Source organism: Genypterus blacodes, unplaced genomic scaffold, assembly GCF_046128005.1.
Source record: "Genypterus blacodes isolate CSIRO-AG114 ecotype Tasmania unplaced genomic scaffold, CSIRO-AGI_Gbla_v1 ptg000039l_1, whole genome shotgun sequence".
NCBI lineage: Eukaryota > Metazoa > Chordata > Actinopteri > Ophidiiformes > Ophidiidae > Genypterus > Genypterus blacodes.
The window spans coordinates 4,287,003-4,307,500 of NW_027466852.1; the positions used below are offsets into that span (position 1 = coordinate 4,287,003).

At 42.5% G+C, this 20,498-nt stretch overlaps 2 protein-coding genes across 3 annotated transcripts in view; both read left to right on the forward strand.

The window, feature by feature from the left end:
• gcgrb (glucagon receptor b) overlaps positions 1-20,498 on the forward strand; it is a 31,718-nt gene that overhangs the window by 3,214 nt on the left and 8,006 nt on the right. Inside the window, exons 2-7 of one of the 2 annotated variants that reach the window (XM_076147801.1) lie at positions 17,102-17,248; positions 17,579-17,675; positions 18,563-18,670; positions 19,380-19,468; positions 19,676-19,782; positions 20,237-20,381. In XM_076147801.1, coding sequence (XP_076003916.1) covers positions 17,195-17,248; positions 17,579-17,675; positions 18,563-18,670; positions 19,380-19,468; positions 19,676-19,782; positions 20,237-20,381 — 600 coding nt within the window. In that variant the 5' untranslated portion in view covers positions 17,102-17,194. The remainder of the gene's footprint in view (positions 1-17,101; positions 17,249-17,578; positions 17,676-18,562; positions 18,671-19,379; positions 19,469-19,675; positions 19,783-20,236; positions 20,382-20,498) is intronic. The other variant, XM_076147802.1, reaches the window with a different exon arrangement.
• Positions 164-20,498, forward strand: part of LOC142996744 (complement C3-like) — a 78,508-nt gene continuing 58,173 nt past the window's right edge. Inside the window, exon 1 of the mRNA XM_076147798.1 lies at positions 164-167. The gene's annotated coding sequence lies outside the window, so the exon portion shown is untranslated. The remainder of the gene's footprint in view (positions 168-20,498) is intronic.

Sequence of the window (20,498 nt, forward strand, 5' to 3'; positions counted from 1 at the left end):
TCTGCACCAACATGTGACCTCACTGTCAAGATATGGCATCCAGATAGTGAGGATGGATGCACATGTGCAGTGTCAAACGTCTCACAGGTGCACAACAGAGGACATGTATACATACCTTTGCTTTGAGATTCATAAAGTTGTCATTGTGCTCTTTTGTCGGCTCCTGTGTTTGATCTCTCTGTCATTTATTCATTAGGGGGGTTAAGGAACAGGGGGAGTGCTTATGCAAGAAGCCTCTCACATTAGTCACTCTCTGTTACACTCTGCAGTCTGCATGGCATCACAGACAGATGTACCTGCATGCATAAAAAGACACATGTACACATTACATACTACCTACATTAAATCATTGTTTGTACCCAGGTTGGAATGAACACAGATTGGAACGTCAATGATGTGACAGGATTTCAATAATGGCAGGATTTTGCCATTATTGTGACAGGATTTGATTAGGATTTTAATATTTAGATGTGACAGGATTATTTATTATTATCTGAAATATTGTTATTCTGTTACAGATTCTGCTTCCCGTCTTCTTAACGACTCTTGTGAGTGGGTTGGAGGGCAGTGAATGTGTTTGTGCGCCTGTTGTTTGAAGTAAAACAGGCTGGATTCGTGGGCAAATGTCACACTTGAAGAGTTGACGCTCCTTTTATCATATTAATCCAATGCACAGTGTTCTGTTGTGACTGAACAATATGTTTGAAGGTGCATGGCGTGTGTTTGTGGTGTGTGGGGGTGTGTGTGTGTGCACACACGCATGTTTGTGTTTATGCATGCATACATGCGGCGAAAGAAGGCCTGCGCTATAAACACAGTTGTTTATTTAATCAACATTGACCCAGACTGGTTTCTGACGCATGTTCACATACACACCCCAACACGCGCACGCACACGCACGCACACACACACACACACACACAAACACACACACACACACACACACACACATACACACACACACACACACACATACACACACACACACACACACACGGCACATTAGCGTTAGATGACTCCTGCCTGGTTAAACAGAGACACTTTATCTGCTCTGCAGTCTAATGCTGACCTCATACATGTGAGACACTCTGTGGTGATAAATCCAGGAGAGTGTGTGCAGGGCAGCAGTGTGTGTGCTTTTATGCCTTACAGATGTTTTACACTGCTGAGCTTTAATTAAGGACCGAGGTGTTCTACTGAATAACGATATCAGCTGAAATACTGTAATACGACTGATAACTGATGATGATGATGATGATGATGATGATGATGATGATGATGATGACACTTCATTTCAGTACCTAATCTAATCTCATTTTAAAGATTTTCACACATCTCATGTCAGTGTTAGAAAAAATTTGGTAAAAAAAGAACATTTTTCCATCATTTTTTCATAATTCCTGATGTTTCCTTACACACCCTGATGTGGATCCAATGTGTCGGCTCTATGGACTAAAGGTCGGGACCACAGAACTTAACCTTTTATAATGCTAGCGCCCATTCATATAGGCCACGCCCACTTGAGTCTAAGTAGATTTTCCCCCAGTGGGAAATCTTTCCTAAAAAATGTTCCCCTCTTACAGTTTTTGCTCACCTGTCACATTTTACACATAAAATTGTCTGAGCCAAGCCGATTAGAGTTTTATCTTTGTTTTCTGATATTTATTACTGTTTTGCTACAGTTTGTTGCCAAGCTGAAGTGGGTGTGGCTCTGGATTTAGCCTGAAACAGTTCAGCCATATTAATAAGGAGTCAGTCAGTGATGCTCGTGCTTGGTAACGTGGTGATGATAAGATAAGTATAGCCATGTGTTACTGAAGGGAGATTTGTATATTCAGCACAGGTGTAAGCGTAGTCTGCTCACATTTGATTGAGCTTTTATGCATCATTCTGGGATCTTCATTCACGTGTGTGTGTGATGTAATTATTGTGTGAGTGTGTTCGGAATCTAATCAGTGGTCTCATATGATCGCACACGGCTTCACGCTCATCTGGGAGAAGATCTGGAGCTTACATTTTAAATATTAAATTAGTAATAAGATAAAGAAGGTGATGTTTACGATCATTCATTATGCTGTTGAGATACAGATAAAGATAAAGATATGATACATAAGTATTAGTAGAACAAAACATTGCAGTTTATTGGTCTGATTTGATCACCGTGGGTTACGGCAGAACGCAAGACGGCTACGACTGCTGTGCCCCTCAACATTTGTTCAACAGAAGGCTGCATTTCAAGGGTCCTCATAAATTGTTGTATATGATGTCGTCAGTCTTGAAATACACGTCCCAGGCGGCGGCCCGTGAAATAAGACCGCTCACATGTGCATGGACCCGCGTGCAGTCTTCTATCTGACCGCACGCTTCACATTTATTGCACTTAAGATGCATCACACAGGAGCATGACATCTTTATGAACAAGATCTGGAATGACACAGATTTTCTTGCATTACTTATAAATGAAATGGTCTGAGCCGTCATCCATGGCCCAGGCAAAACCAATTTCAAAGGACCTTAGAAGAAGAAATATGTGCTTGTATACTTTTGTTATAGTGTTGTTAATGTATTTCTTAGTTGCTTTGACATGTTGATCACATTAAAAGTGGCACAGTAACAAGCCATCATTTCCTACAACTTCACACCAGACTCAAAAGTGTTAAGTGATATCACAGACGGGTCAGAAAGCTCTCACATGGCTAAAAGTATAGACCCCTGGCAAACTAGTGAAGGGAAAGTGGCATTTAACAACCACAGTAGCCATAGTGACTGAAGAGGTATTTTCTGTCCTGAATGGCCCTGAGAGGAAGAGAAAGTACGGATAACATTTCCAACAGCACCACAGGTTTACTAAGTGCAGCGAATGCACCACCATGTGCCGGGAGCAAAGTGGAGGAAAGGTGGCGAGCGATACGCTGCCTCCACGCCAATCCATTATACATGAAGAGCCATTGTGATCTGCTGGAAGAAAAAACAGAGGAGGGAGGGAGGGAGGGAGAGGAGAGGAGAGGGTGGGAAAGAGAGAGGGAGAAGCTTTGAGCTGTCTGTCACAGGGAGACAGTTTGACACCGGCGACATCGATCTGCTGTCACAACTGCAAAGAGCCAGCAAACACAAGACGCAAAAAGAGAACAAACACGATGAGTGAACTCATCTCGTGTAAAATCGCACCCCCTTTCCGGTTGGTATCGGTTAAAAATGGTCGACTCATTAGGTAGAAAGGTTTGGAAAAGCTTAATGTCGACCTCACAAACCGCTTTTTTTTGACCAATTAGATTAGAGAACACAGGTGTGAGGTGTCATAAGTTCATCTAGACCTGTGTGGGTGCACCAAATGTCTCACACACTCTCTTTCAGATCCTTGTTACACACACACACAGAAGTTGCCAGTGTGCTGATGCCCTTCTGAGCCACTGACTTTAGATCATAGGTCCATTTTTTTGGGTGCATGTGTGTGTGTGTGTGTGTGTGTGTGTGTGTGTGTAGTATGTGTTTGGGAATGTCTGAAAGTAATTCTTGTGGAAAGAGTATTTATAATTAGACAGGTGAGCGTTTATCCTCAGGGACATCATTTATGCCTCCATGTCTTTCTCCGTCTTTGATCTAATGTTTGAGTTGTAGCACCCGTCCGTTGTTCTGACTCCTGTTGTTGGGACAACCTCTATTCCTATACTGCGTAAAGCATAAACTCTAAGAATGAATGTGTAAATGCTGAATTGGGCAATAAAAGAACCTTATGCTTTGGGAATGCTGAGCACACTGAAGAGTTCTATAGAGCAAAACACCAAAATAGATGATGTGTCCAAATGATTGAACACTTGAACTTGTGTGGAAATTAATGCGGCAACAAACGAGCCAGGAAAACACACGCTGCCAACCACAGCTACAAGACAGAGGATCCACAACACACTGATTAGTTACACAGCTTTGGATTCATGGAGTCGCCTTCACATTGACAGATTTAATCCACAATATTAAGTTTGTTTGGTACTTTTGTTGAACTTCACTTTGACTTTCTGAATTCAAATGTTAAGCGTGGCAACTCTGTTTTAACGAACAACTGTTTTGCAAAGGTACAGAGATTCCAAGTTGTACTGTTTGAGTTTCAGAGACACTGCTAGAGGACACATGTTGGCAGCCTACAGTCATGCAAACAACACACTACTATTATTATCAATTACCAATACAACTGTATTCGTACCTAGTAAGCTTTGCAGAACATTGTAAAAGGTGCACCGTTAGAAATGATCACTGAAGCTGAATCAAAGAAGTAAGTTATTTTAAGCTAAACTAAAGGAAAACAATAAATACCCATAAATACTTCAGGGTATATTTTGAACTTTATTTCAACCGAACTTGAGTTTGTTTCCCACTTTATAAAAACAGAGATGTCTTTATCTTCATATGGAAACAAAGTATAAAAATAAAGAAATGATATCAGCTGTTATGCATCTGCCTCTGGCCTTTAGTGATTGTGTTGTCTGTCAACCTCATGTGCGTCTGCTTAAGACACAATCACACTGTAACTGCTCTCACATGCTAAGCACACGCAGGTAGATGCAGTCACATTTTGCACAGGGCTGGATTCATGGAAGAAGGTACCTGCAGGATCTGGACACGTGTAACCTGACATAACCTGACCGTATTTCAGGCCATCACATGGTGACTGTGGCCAAACAAGAACAGAGAACTGGAAAAAGGAAGAGATGAAATCATTAAGAGGAAGCGCAGTAATGTTTGGAAAGAGGACGTGTTTAATCCAGCTTCTCACTTGGTTAAGCATCTTAAATATTAATGCGGTATCAGATAATCAATACTGTATTAGAATTGTGAGAACTGAGTAGAATGAGCCTGGGTCCTCTCCACAGTGGAACATGTGCAGGAGGATTCAGATGGAGGGATCATGGTCGACAGTGAGCGTACAAGTAAAGAAGCACTCAGAGCGCAGTGGATATTGATTCTTGAATAATAGTGACTCGCCCGCACACAAACCTAAATCACACTTGAGGACTTTTACAACGATCAGCATAAGCAGCACAGCGACCGTCACAGGCCGTCATTGTGTAGAGTCGCTGTAAAGCCCAGATCAATATACTGCTGACCTTAAACATTACCACCCCCATCCCCAACTCCTCTGCAACTGCAACCACCACACCACTGCAACCCCCCCACACCACACACACTCTCTCTCTCTCACCTAAAGCTGGTTTGTCCCAGAACACCACAGGTAATTTATTATTGCATAATAATAAAGACAAAACAATAGGACAATGAAATCTCCAGGTGAAGAAGCAACATACATATAGTACAGTATATGTAGGCTCCTGTTTCAAGATACTAAATCTAATTATTTCCTCTCTCTCTCTCTCTCTCTCTCTCTCTCTCTCTCTCTCTCTCTCTCTCTCTCTCTCTCTCTATCACAACCTATGATGCCTACATTGCTGTTTGACATCATCCTGTAAGAACCGTATGTACCCTATGACATCATTGCAGTTCCAATCTACTTGTACTCTACCTGAGGGTCTACGTATAAAGTTTAACAACAATAGTAGTGATAATACAACCTTCCTTCCTTCTCTCTATCTCTCTTTCCCCTCTTTCTATATAAAAAATGGTCTCCAAAATATCCTACAACTGTATGCACAATGTCATGTACAATGTTTGCTTCAATAAAAACAAACTTGCAAAAGAAAAGAAGATACAAAATCTAAACTCTAAACTAGAAGGCACGCATAGAGTGAGTCTTGGTGACGGGAAAGAAGAAACAATCTCTTCACTTTGTCTGTCAGCCAGATTTAACAATTTAATTTAGTTATTTGTGTGGGTCTCAAGTGTTGATGTGTGTCACTCAATACTTGGCAATAATCTGCCTTGTCTGTGTCCCTCTCCTCTTTCTCACCTTAACAGAGTTTTACTTCTTTCGTTGTTTCTTATCTGTGTGTGTGTGTGTGTGTGTGTGTGTGTGTGTGTGTGTGTGTGTGTGTGTGTGTGTGTGCGCGTGTGTGTGTGTACTAGAGAGAGAGAGAGAGAGTGAGAGATTTTTTTAAAGATCCAGTCTGATTGGTGATGTTGACAAAGCAATAGTCCTGCTGTGCTTGTCTTGTCACGTATGAATACTCTGGGTGTATTGTCTCTCTCTCTCTCTCTCTCTCTCTCTCTCTCTCTCTCTCTCTCTCTCTGTCGCACACACACACAAACACACCACACACGCACACACATATACACACAAGGTCCTGCTGTGTTCACCTCAGTTGTTTGCTGCACCTCTATACTGACAATTTACAGTTTTCTTTCAGGCTAAGCTGAGCCCCTCACTACCACACACACATTCACACACTGATCCTGTTCAGTATAAATATTTGTGCGGTAGCAGCAGTGCCATATCTGCTGACTCTCTCCAGCAGTCCAGCAGACTCACACTAGTTAATTATAGACGATGGGATGATACATGAGAGAGAGAGAGAGAGAGAGAGAGAGAGAGAGAGAGAGAGAGAGAGAGAGAGAGAGAGAGGAGAGAGATTATGTAGGGAATGATGTGATTGAACAAGTGAGCTCCGGCACTCAGGTTACACAGGCTGTGACTCCAGGGACAGCAGGGATCAGACATCATGTACATGTGCACACAGACAATAACAAAGTGGAAACTCGTGTGCACCTGAAGGCAGACACAGAGACACACAGACACAGAGACAGAGACACACATCAGACACAGAGACACACACAGAAACAGAGACCTTAATTCTCTCTCTGTCTGTACTGTATACATGACAACTGCAGGTTTACTGTAGTCCTACTTCACCATAAGACTAACATCACATTTTATGATGGGACATCTACAACGGGCCCATCTGTCCCTTTGGGTTGTTATGTAATGGAAAAGAGTGCAGCCCTGCTCTGCTATGTCCCTTTTCTCTGCGTCTGTCTTAGCGAGCTTGTGATGTAAACTTTGCATGGCTACATGTATACTATCTAAAGGCACAGTTTGTGTGTGTGTGTGTGTGTGTGTGTGTGTGTGTGTTGGGCCACAGGCTGATCTTATGAATTATCAATAAGGAGAAAAATTTAACAGTACACCTACGTACATGAACACTACGTACAAAACACCGATAGCTGTTTGAAACGTTTGGATCATTATGTGAACAGTTGGCTCCACCAGATGCACTGTGTTTCTTCGATGACATCACATCACCCCACCCACAAGCGCCCCGTGCTGCAAGCAGATGAGCTCTGACGAGCGCTGACATCAGACAGTCCAGTGGGTGGGCCACATGTCAGTATGCAAGACACTGACACACATATATACAGTACATATATGTACACCTTACATCTACAACATTACATTACATTACAATCATTTGGCAGACGCTTTTATCCAAAGCGACTTACATTATATATTACCACCCTTCGCAGAGGGGGGAGCAATTGAGGGTTCGGTGCCTTGCTCAAGGGCACCTCGGCAGGGACTCGAACCGGCGACCCTTCGGTTCCCAAGCGGAAGCGGAAGCTCTACCCACTGAGCTACTGCCTCAGTGGGCAAGTACACGTTTGATGATTAAGACATCATAGAAAGATAGAACCGAAGCCCTGAAGTTGAAGTTACGATAAGATATAAATACTAACAATTTCCAGGGGTCTATGAGTTGTACAAGATGGACAAAGTAGACCCATGTGTAGTGATTAAATTGCTGGTTGCTACTCCATCTGTGATGTGCTCCCCTCAGGATTGGCCTTAGCTGGAACAAGGTTGGCCTCCGGGTCAATATCATATCATATCTGCTTCGAAGGACTTCTATGACACTGGATACAATCCTTCCTGCCTCACTGGTTGAAGTGTGTTGAGTTGTAAAAGGGCTTCAGTCATAAATAACAGCATCATCTAACAGGAGTTAGAGCTCCCAGGATACAATCTATAAAGATATCTTTGTATTTCATCACAAAAATGATCATATGCATGCAAAGAAAGCCATGTTGTCATGAAGCTAATGCGTGCAGGTTGGACCCTTCAACTATCACCATCTGACTATATCATATAAAATATGTTGAATACATTTATTTAATAAAGTAGATACATTTCAAACCAACTACCCGCTGGCTGCAAATGATTGATCCTGCACAAAGCAGAGGGAATGTGCTCAGAGGCTGGGCTGTAAAAAAAAAAGTATATTGCTTATTTTAATTATTAAATCCACTTTCACACATCTCTACATTGTTGTTGGTGATATTGGTTCTACATAGTCTGAAATCTGATGAGTAATTCCTAGATCCCCTCAGGAAAGGTGGTAAAATCCTATCCAAGCCCAGTTGTGAGGCGTGATGGAGGGCACCGATGCGTGCTCTGAAGCCATTAGTTGTATTTGGACACGGTTGTTGGCGTATTCTGCAGGGCCACCATGGTTTGCTCTGCCTGTGGCATCTTTGCTGTCTGATCCAGAAACACAACCACACGATGTGACATGATGCTGGGCTGTTGATAGATGTGTGGTACAGGCACACCCTCATCTTCGTCATAGTAACAGGTCATTTCTCTTCATCTCTGAAATGTTTACTTTCAATGCTTTGTTTGCAATCGATTCCATAGGACGCAGACGCTGCTCTCTGATGCCTGAGCTGTTCAGTTCAGACTCGACTGCACGTCTCCATCACTCACTCTGGAAAGGGTCTTGATTGTGTAGAGAAATTATACATGAATCATCTGGATATGTAGTTGCAGGTATGAAGTAACCAATTAGAAATTATTCAACCTAAGGTAAGGACTTACTCTGCATTTTATGTAAAATTATTTTTTATTGAATCCTATTGATTCAATTGCCCAATTAACTGGTGCATGTAGGTATTTCATATATTTCTGAGCTATCTACAGATAAATCTAATCTAAACTAACTTTGTTTAGAGCTATGATGCACACACACACACACACACACACACACACACACACACACACATTGGTCTAGTAAGCTCTAACACTATTATCTAATAATGGTTCTCCACTTTATCTGACAGGGAGAAATGGGCCCAAACTCTCCACTCTGTGTACTTCACTGATCTTTCAGAAATTAATCTGTGTCCTAAACTGAGCAGGGCAGGCTCTGGATCAAACACAGGCTTTCATAACCATGAAGTGAAGGAAACCAGTCTGAAGGAGAACAAAGCCAAAGATAAGAAGTCACAGGAGAACAAGAGCTCTAAACACATGGGAGACCATGCATGCAACCAACAAGACAATGAGACACTCAACAATTCAAATGGCTCAATGCTGGGACAAATTAAGAGACCACTGTTTGATCATCAGTTTCTCCAGATTTACTATTTATAGGTAGGATATGTGTTTGAGTAAAATTAACATTTATGTTTTATTCTACAAGCTACTGACAACATTTAGAGCATTTCTTTGCAAATAATGATTACTTGTCTAAGATTTGGTGATTTTAGACCTGGAATAATGCAAAGAACACCCCTGTGCTGAAGCTTCTCCTCTGGTGAGTCCAATTTTCTGCTTTGTCCAACACCTGGTGGTCTAATGGTTAGATGGAGACCCGGAGAACCCTCAAGCCTAAGTGTCTCACATCCACTGTGAAATCTGGTGGAGGCTCAGTGATAATCTGGGGTTGCTTCAGCAAGGCTGGAATCAGGCAGCTTGGTCTTTGAGAAGCAAGAATGAGTCATGATCCAAGGTTATCCTGGAACAAAACCTGCAAATGTCCTTGCATGTTCACAATTGTTAAAGCATTTGAACATTCTAATCCCATAATGAAATAAAGGGTTTGAGAGTGGATCACTCATTGCTGCCATGGTAACCTGACGTGCACAGCAACACCTGACAAGACTAATGAGATTTCAAGGCTAACTTTGTGAATGAATGGGTGGTTTCAATGTTCACCTTTTTCTTGGTGTTTTTGGATGCATTTAGCTTAAATCTCCCTAGATACAATTTAAGTTGGTAAAGGAGAGACATGGAGCTATGAAGGACATTTCAGTGAATAATGTTTCAATGAAATTAACTTAACTGTAAAATCAACTTTACTCCTTAAATTGTAGGTCATTCTTGATAGTGTAAATATTGCAGATTTGTTGGCCCAACTCTGCAGAACTCCTATCTTATCTATCTTATCTATCTCTTATCTACAAATGTCCAATTTGAAGCAGCTAAGAAAATTTCCTTTCAGAGTGTGTGTGTGTTTCTCACATTTATTAACCTCAACCTGTCAAACATAATTATCATAATTGTTTTAATTCAAGAAAAAGACATACTAATCCAAGTTTCTCATCAGAATAAATCTCATAGAAATTCAACAACACATGAAGGGAAACTGTAAGATTGCCCAGCATGCTTCAGTCTTGTCAGAAAGACTGTAGGTGTGTGACTGAGCTCCCATTCAGCTCCTCCTACCTTGATCTCCTTTATGTTTTTGTATTGTGGTTGCTATGTGGGTGCCATGATTGATGTAACCCTTAACTTTACACCGCACACGCATGTACACACACACACGCATGAATGCACCATTTTGCAGACACACATGTACAAATTTCACCTGACAAGTTTTCATTACTGTAATAATTAACTGTAATTATGATGTTGTAGAATGAGCTGCTGGTGTGTGTGTGTGTGTGTGTGTGTGTGTGTGTGTGTGTGTGTGTGTGTGTGTGTGTTTGTGTCTGATGGTGTTGTGTATCTGGGTTTATGCTTTTGTCATTGTGTGTCATCAGTTTATGTCCCCCATGTTTGCGGCTGTCACAAGTGTGACGGTGTGTGTCCGGACGTGTTTACATGGTACAGCTTTAGCAGGAGCATGACGGCTAGAGTTGTGGGTTATAACACACACTGGCTCTGCTCCCCTCAGGGAGACTGGGAGCGAGAAAGGTCTGAGTTAAACCTAAGCATTAGGTCATAATATAATAATAATTATGATGTATAAGCAACTCCCCCTGTGTGTGTATTCTGCTGTATTCATTTAAATATTTCACTATGTTCATGCAACTTGTACTGTTTGACCTTAAGCGGAGCACAGCAAGCCATAGGCCTTCCATAGGATAGAGATTTCGCTGTAAACTGGGGCGATGTGATATTTGTGGCATAAATGAGAATGAGATGTTTCAAGGACGAGGCCAGACAGCAGCAGATGTTGATGGAGGGTTTGAGTCTTGGCATCGTCCATGGGAGAGTGAGAATGGTATGTCCTGTACTGGCCATGCTGTCTCCCCATGTGTTCTCCCTCCCTCTCTCTCTCTCTCTCTCTCTCTCTCTCTCTTCCTCCTGATTTGTATCGACATCCACACATGCAAAAAATAACTTTTTTATGGCTCATCTGGCCCTTGCTGAGTTGATCCACATCACCACTGGACATCTGCTTTATCTATGATTCCTTCTTACCAGGCAGCATGATCATTCCATTCTGAATAGTGGGCGTGGCTTAAAGACACTGATGCCACTTGGCAGTTTCACAATGACGAACAACCCCAGATGTATCCTGACAGTCTTTGCTTTAACTGAATCCTTTCAAGCAGTCAAGGTTGAAAAACCTTTGCACTATTTTCATAAATACACCCTCTAGGAGTGTATAAGTGGTCACATACTATAGTGCAAGGCAGGAGCGTTACAAGCTATGGGACTATGTTGCCAGCCTTTGATGCGTTTAAAGAGTAAAGAATAATACTCTGCACATCTAGGACGCAGCCAGAACATGATGCAGGAAGAGATATCACAAAGAAAATATGCTCCATTATGACTTTTGATCACAATAGAACATTTTCAAAATATAGAGGTTTAAGTAAATGAAAAAATATATATGTATTTTGTCAGCATCGGGTATAATAATGTTTAATTTTGAAGATCAGTGCTCTCAGATCAGCTGAAGAATTATGTGCTGCTCCAAAGGAAGTCTGTTAAAGTTCTAATGTCAAAAAAATGTTGTGCCACGGAGAAAAATGGGACTGTAGGTGAGAGACTTCTGTGGTAGGAGAGACAGAAGGACAGCAAGAGAGAGACAGAGATGTAAAAAGAAAGAAAGGCCACCTGAGTTCTGTTTGTGAAGCATTACATCTGCAAAGGGAGCAGATTCTGGGTTAAGTTAAGTTAATCATAGGACAAGTGTGCGCACACACACACACACACACGCACACACACACACACACACACACACACACACACACACACACACACACACACACACACACACACCACTCTAATGTCAGCTTGTCTCTAAGCACACCAGATCTGTCCAAATAAAAGCTCCCCAACCTCTCTGACCCCCCTGCTAAGTGACCCATCAGTACATCATTTGCATATTTCTGAGATGTGAACAATTCATGAAAAGTGATTTTTCTCCTCACAGATTGTTTGATTTGAATAGTTTCTGTAAAGTCCTAAACTGAATGTAAATGCGGTCACAAGACAAAGGATAAATTCAACACTAGCTACATATTTACAGCATTTTCATCATGTAATATTTTGAAACAAACTTTACTTCCTGCAATGTCTTCCTCTGGTTACTGAATCTTTATTTATACAAACTGGTTAAGTGCTACTTTGCAGTTAATTAGCAGTTTTGTTATTATTGTAATACACTACACGTAAAAAAGCCTGTATGCACACACAAAAAAAGGGATTTAATTACTGATACGGTCATAAAAAGTGCTACAAAGGATGCAAATGTCACTAAAAATGACACAATCGGTGCTTTTTACGAGTGCGATAAAGTTCCAATCTTTCTTTTTAGATGACACTGCAGTATCAGATTTCTTTCCGCATATGAATACTACAGATCGGAGAACATCTGATTCCGTGTGCGTTCTTGCTGGTACCGCGTTCACAGCGTGTAGAATGGGACATACGCCATGTGGGGACAGTGTGAAAATGAACGTGAGCAGTGTGTGTTCAGCCTTGAAGGAAAGAACAGAGGAGAGAAACGGAGACGTTGGTCGGATGTGTGTGAGAGTGGCTCAGTGACACAGAAACAGTGATTGCGTCTCTCTTTATCTCCCTTACAGCCGCCGCACTGCAGCGTGGTCTCCAGCTACACGCGCTTCACACTGTGCCTAATTATCTGCTTCCCATCACATTCACACAGCTTATTGATTTAAATAACATTATGGGATGGTGGCTGAGGGGTTTGACACCAAACAATACGCCGCACATACAAATGCAGAGCGCAGCAGATCTGCTTAATTCAGTCATCTGACCCTAATGATAATGAGGAAGTGTCTGTTTGCTTGATCAACTTCATTATTTGATTGCTTCAGATCAATATCCCTGCGGTGTGATTTAGTAGTTTTCTTAGATTTTCTAATGATCTCGCTCTCGCTCTCTCTGCTTCTCCCTCTTTCTGTTCCAGCTGTCCCTCCTTCCTTTTTCTCAGGACAGAGGCACACATGTGGTGCATTTAGATTTGAAATGTGTAGGAGGAAAGAGACACGCAGAGGATCGAGTGCCAAAAACAAACACGCAGGGGCCGTCTGCAATTATGCAGGAGATAAAAAACTGATCCTGTGTGTTAAGGTCATCAGCAAACATTGTTTAATTCATCAGGAGAGGAGGAGATGTTCTGCTGACAGGCTGTGTAAGCCTCTCAACATACTGTAGAGATGATTGTTGAAACCGTTTCGCCTTCACCTCTTTCACCTCGGAGAGGAAGAAGAAGAGGAAGAAGAAAGAGTTTTCAGTTCAAAGGCTTAATTGGTCTTTGCAGAGACAAACATGAATGCTGCTTCACACATATGTTGTCTGAGATGATGACTCATATGGGCTATTGGGATATGGGAGACAAATATCCCTTCAGTATCATTGGCAGAAATGTGTGTTTTGTTTGCATGTGCTCACTGGCCCAGCGTCAACATCATAATGCAGATGAGCAAGAATGGCTCATACAAAAACGTGCACTCTCACACACACACACACACACACACACACACACACACACACACACACACACACACACACACACACACCAATACCCAAAGTATTATCAGCAAAGCTCACATTAACTGTGTGAGTTTCACCCAACAACATCACTGAGACTCTAATCTGAGGCGCAGCAATCCTGTGGGCCGTACACAGGCTGGAAAATACGTTAGGCTATCCGCATTCCACAGCACCATTTGTGTGTGTATGTGTGTGTGAAATGTAAAACCTGTCTGTAAGGTCGATAAGGTATCAGTTTGAGACAATCATGTGATTGTGCGTTGTCCTCGGGTCAATATTGTAGTCAAATAAAAACAGACAGACACGCTTTACATTTTGTGCACATACACCTAAGGACACACACACACACATACACACATACACACACATAAACACTTATTTTGTGTTTTGGATTAATTAACATTGATGACTTAATTATCTAGTGTTGTGTCATTTAGGGATCACAGCAGGTCCGGCTTGTGTGTTTTGACTTGGTTGGGAGATCATTTTGTTTACATTTTCATAATTACAGTTATACAATGAATTATACATGTATATATTTAATGAAGGTTTAATTTTGCTTTAAATTCTGTGGAAATGTTTTATTCAGTTTCAAGGTGCACATTGTTGATATGGAGTTACTTCATGCCTTCTGGAAAGCACGAAACAGGAGCAACTCAAAAGTGTCAGGGCTTCGTTAAGAAAGGTATGAAACATTGCGGGGAAGGACAGAGACACGATGGGAAAGAGCCGCAAGAGAGCTCATCAAGACACAAAAACCACGAAATGACACTGGAGGTGGATTGAGCCTCCAGCCGAAGAAAACTTATGAGGATCAGGTCATCACCACACAGGCACTGAGATGGATTCCCTAAGGCAAGCGGACGAGAGGACGTCCCAAGGACAGATGGAGCAATAGTTGGACCACATTAGGACAGATGGAGAGGAGAGGTTGTGAGAAAGCAAACAAGGCGTCCATCAGCAACACCAGTAGACGAGTCCTGCCTGGAACAATAGTCGAGTCACGTGACATCGACCTCAAATAGATGGAAGACGAGACGACGTAATCCAGGCTTCTTTTCAGATGTCTCGCTCTCACTCCGTCCAGGAAGACAGAGGCTTAGGTTTGGTTGATTTGTGCCTGAGTCTTACATCTCTGGATGCTTTGTATCGCTGGGTTTGCTGCTCAGTAGATATAATAAATGTGTTCGACAGAAAACAGTTATTACTCAAACGGCATGAGATAACATTTCTGCTGGCGGGAAATGGCCTCAGCAGCAGTTCATCATGCTGTTATTGGCACTGTAGCCACTTTCTAAAACATGTACTGTGATAAAATACCAGCTTATTCACCATACACCTCAAGTTATTCAATACCACAAATATCCACACTGGAGATGCACTTCAGCTGAAACAGGAGAATGGAACCGAATGGAATTTGAAACGTTTTAGCTAAAAATGTTTCCACGGTCAAGGTGTTTTTTGCAGAAACGTTTCAGATTTCGTTTTGTTCTCCAACTTCGTGGGTGAAGATGACGCCCCAGGAATCCCGTGGAAATAAACTCACACACATGCACAATCTCACACAGCATGCAAGGCTACATGCAGGGTTTCTACTATCAATTAATGGCAGCTGCTGCCACACACAGGCAGTTGTTGTTGTTGTTGTTGTTATGCATTCATTTTAGAATCTTAGGAGACAGGAGGCAAGAACATGTAAACACAGTGTGTAGATAAAGCTGCTGTGCTAGTGGGATCAGGGTGAGAACCTTCCATTCTCTGTGAGGACACCGTACTTTTTTCTTCCCTGAAACCAATTCCCTCCGCTGTCCAATCTCCAGGCTCTTATCTGTTCAACCGCCGTGACTGATGCTGTAGTGCTGTAATTCCTGTTCCTGCATTTCAAATGTGCTTCCCGTGTTTCTGCCTGCACAGGCAGAAGGCACAGAAAGATGGAGGCTACTGATGCATTTTTGCAAGAGTAATTATTCTACACGGCCGCAGGTCATTTATATAAGCTACAAGTGTTAATGCACGCAGCCGTGTGTGTTACGTGCATAGCCGTGTGCCAGGACTTCTGATGAGGGCTGAAGGCAAATTTGTTCACTGCGACACTAACTTAAAAAACGATGACAAATACGAATGAGTATTAGAAACAATCTGTAACATAACTGTCAAAGTCATACCTACTGATACTATAAACTGATTTTCACAAAATGGAAAAGGGGATTAGACCTGTTGCTTATCATTGAGGGTCACAGTTCAAAACCAAACCATCATAGTTGCTCCATCATGGCCCAGCAGATCTGAAAGAATTCTGAGGAAGCAGATGCAGCAAGTGTGTGGACGAGAGAGAGAGAGAGAGAGAGAGAGAGAGAGAGAGAGACAACACTGCCTGCAGCTTGATGCGTCTCAACTTCATCCTAGCTCCATTTGTCTCTGAGCGTCAGCTTCGCACCTCAGAAAGCACAATCTGTCCTGCAGCGATGAGGCACCACGTGATCACAGCTGATGTATAGAACTGCTACGCTAACGACATCACTCCAAACAGCTAGCATGGTGACGAGCACTTGCACTAGCCTAGAGCTAAATTAAGTCCATTTAAATTCAAACAACAGCAGCACTCCGTGCATCAACTACTTTCAAGTAATACTTTTACTTTGTTGTACTTTTAAACGAAAACGTGGACATTAGCACTTCTACTTAAAACGACTGTAGCTTCACACGCCGACAAATTGTTTAACACCACTGTTAGGATTGTATAGAGTTGTGTTCTTGGTTGTCCTTTGGCTATTTTATATTGAAAATAGCCAAACAGAAAATGTCATTAATTACAAGTCAATCTGACAACGAACAAATGGAGGCAGCATCACTATCTCGCCATTGGGAAGAAAGATGTCATTCTGTGGTTTCATTGAGTTGCTCAACTATACAGACAAAGTTGACTTACCGTGTGTGTGTGTCATTGTGTGTGTGTCTGTGTGTTTGTGTTTGTGAAAGAGAGAGAGAGAGAGGGAGACAGAGAGAGATGCAGGCAGTGAATCATCTTGAATTGAGCTTTTGCCTGTTTTGTCCTACTTGAACTCATTTTAGCCATTTGCTATTCTCAGCCCTCTGTCTCTTTGTTTCCAGCCTCCCTTTAATCGCAGTCCCACCTGTCCCGCTACACACTTGTTCCGACTAACAGCCTTGTCTGTGTTGTGTGTGTAGGCCACACAGTGAGAAAGGGTCAAGACCCCCTCATGAGTTGGACCCCTCTGAGTTCCCGTCCCCACCAGCCCCCATCCTCCCAGTGTCAGTGGGATGTCCCAGGTGTGTCTCATTCTGGCCTTGCTCATGCTCTGCGGCTGCACGAAGGTACAGTCACCCCCCCCCCCACCCCCTCTTGTTATCTTTCTTCCTATATATACTCCGGCTCGAAGGCTTCTTGTTACCCAATCAAATGAGCAAAAACTTTTTAATTGCCTTTTAGTCACAGCAATCCCAGGAGGCTTTTCCTATTGACAGTGTTGTCTCCTGTTTTGTGCTGCTGCATCTCTTTAAAATACTGCTTCTTGTTAACAGTCTACAAATGAAACCATTGCTATTTTGTTTGTGTTTGGTAACTATGCTCGAAAGGTTGTTGTGATTAAACTGATTGAACTGCAGCATCAGCGACTGACAGAGGAAAGTTTTCTCTTCCTGCAGGTCTCCTCCACCAACTCTCTGGAGCTTCTGAAGGAGCAGTGGAGCAGCTACAGAAATCAGTGCCTGGACCACATCGACGCCACACCGCCCGCCGCTGGTGAGCCCGTCTCTTTTAACTTTGAGCTGTGCACTGGGTGTGTGAATAAGGCTGTGTCACAGGCTGGCTATACTGAGGAAGACGAGCCCAGAAGTGCTGTTTGTCACATCCAGTTTTTGTATTTTATTCTCTGTTCATCTAGAAATGCAAAAATGACACTTTGAAAACTACAAACGTTAGCTTCATGCACCCATACTGTATATGCAGCTACTCTGCTGTGTCTCTGCAGGTTAAACCTTTGTTTGGTTTCTCAGCTGCTTGCTATTGTCGCTTAGATTTTGTTTTTGTTAGTTAGTTTTAGTTTGAACAATACATACGTTCTCACAAATACCACCTGTTCTCCAAGGTCAGCGGTGACCCTATACTGCTGCAGCATAAACGAGTAATTTTCCTCCAGTTATTAATTCAACTGTGGCAACCTATTACAGATAAACAATAAGGAATATGAAACTTTCTGTCAGGCTTCATCGAGACATTCTATCTGTAAACTTTCATTAACCCAAAACTGTAGGAAAAAAGACCGGAAATCTTTTTATTTTTTATTGTACGACTCGCAGTTCAAAAGTAATAAGCCTAAATGTGAAAGTGGTAATTTCCATTTAACCACCATTTGGCTGAACAGTGCCAGACAGAATTAGAGAATTACAGATCGACCATCTTATCATCTCTGTTGCTGTGCAAAATCAGCGACCACAAAGACCAGAAACTAACATTAGAAAAGGCTTCTTAGTCATTTTCTGTGGCGTGTAAAGCACCACATTTCCCAAATTTGCCTCATGTTGTTTTTCAGTTTGCCCATTTCTTGAACTCAATGTAATGTGACTTGGATCACAACATGTCAGTCTGCACAGCGTTTGGCAGATAACGTTCTCTGCTCCTCTCTGCAGGGCTGGTGTGTAACAGGACCTTTGACCAATATGCCTGCTGGCCTGATGGACAACCAGGAACCACTGTCAATGTCTCCTGCCCATGGTTCCTGCCTTGGTACCATAAAGGTCTGTGTGCGTCACCATCTGCACAATCTGACAGTCAACCGCACTCATTTGATTTAATCGCAAAATTGTGGAATTATCAGCTGCTCTGTCAGTCAGTGGAGGCGTACTGTGTCACATTTGTGTGTATATTGTCTGTTAAATTCAAGGGCAGTACCATTTGTTGCATTGTCCAAGTCCAACTGCAGGGAAAATGGTGTGTATGAAGCATAGAGTGGAATTTGAGAGCAACATTCACTATACAGTAGGTCCTTGAGAGTGGCAGAACGATGTTAGCTGGCGGTTTCACGGAACAGAGTGTACAAGGAAGGTGTGCACCACATCAATAACATGGATTAGGCATTCATAGGCTGAAAGAATTAGTCAGCTATCACTTCACTCTACAGCTCCATTCTGCTCTGAAAGTGGAAAGTGGTGCGGAGGCTTCTTGTTTCCTCCACATTCATGTACCAAACAAAGTCAGTTGAACTGCAATGTGGGACGGGATTCTCTGTTTTATCCACAATCAATTATATACGCTTCATGGCCCCATTATAGTCATTGTAAGGCTGCTGTATGCGTTCTGCAGAAGGAAATGAAAGTGAAACTATGCTATACCCTTTCAATAACTGTGTGTGTGTGTGTGTGTGTGCGCGTGTGTGTGTGTGTGTGTGTGTGTGTGTGTGTGTGTGTGTGTGTGTGTGTGTGTGTGTGTGTGTGTGTGTGTGAGCAGTCCAGCAGGGTTTGGTTTACAGAATTTGTGGTAAAGATGGTCGATGGGCACAAAAGAATACCAGCGAATGTGAAGACGACCCTGGGCAGGTGAGGTGTGTGTGTATAATGCTGTGTGTATACAGTTATTTGTGTGTGGAAGATGCGTGTCTGTGAAAATATTGTGACTATGACTAACAATTTGTGAAATCCACACACCTGTTCAAATATGATTGAAGACCTGTTGAGTTCATGTGTGTGTAAGTGTGTGTGTCTTGGTTGTAAAGGCTGACAGTGTCTCTCCTGTTGAATCCGTAGCAGCAGTATGGCCGCACCCTCAACCAGTTTCGGGTCATGTACACAGTGGGTTACTCTCTCTCGCTCGGAGCTCTGCTACTGGCCCTGGCTATACTGATCAGCTTCAGGTAGGACGTCAACAGGGGGGAGGAGAGTGAGGAAGAAAGGATGGATGGAAGGAGAGTTATGGTGGAGAAAACGAAGAATTGAAGAATTGAATGGAATAATCGTCAGGGGATACAAAGGTTAAAGGAAGGAAGATGAAAAGAGGACAGCTGTGGGAGATGGACAGAGGCAGCAAAAATATTGAATGGGAAAGAGAGAAAGCAGAGGAGGAAGGGCAATGGCAGACAACATATTAGGGAGAAAAGAGAAAAGCAAGTGAGGAAAGAATGAAGGCTTGTATGTTGGGACGAGGAGACATGGAAGCATGGAAAGAATGGCAGGAGGACAGAGGGCAGAGTGGTAGACTCCACGAAAGTCAGAGACGTAACAAATGGGGACAAAGAGCTGCATGCTTCAGGGCAACAGTGATGTCTCACTTCATACACCAGCTAAATGTCAAAGGGTCTGTGTCACCAGGAAGCTCCACTGTATGAGGAACAACATCCACATGAACCTGTTTGCCTCCTTCATCCTGAGAGCCGTGTCCATCCTGGTGAAAGACGCCCTGCTGACTCTCACCCTGGACCCCAAGAGCAGCTCTGCACCCCGGACACAAGCATGGGTCAATATACCTGTTCAAACTTATACACCACATCAACATTATGCTGTAAAACAAACAGGACATCTGCCTCATCACAGACTTATTACAGAATAAGAATTAATAAAATAATACATTATG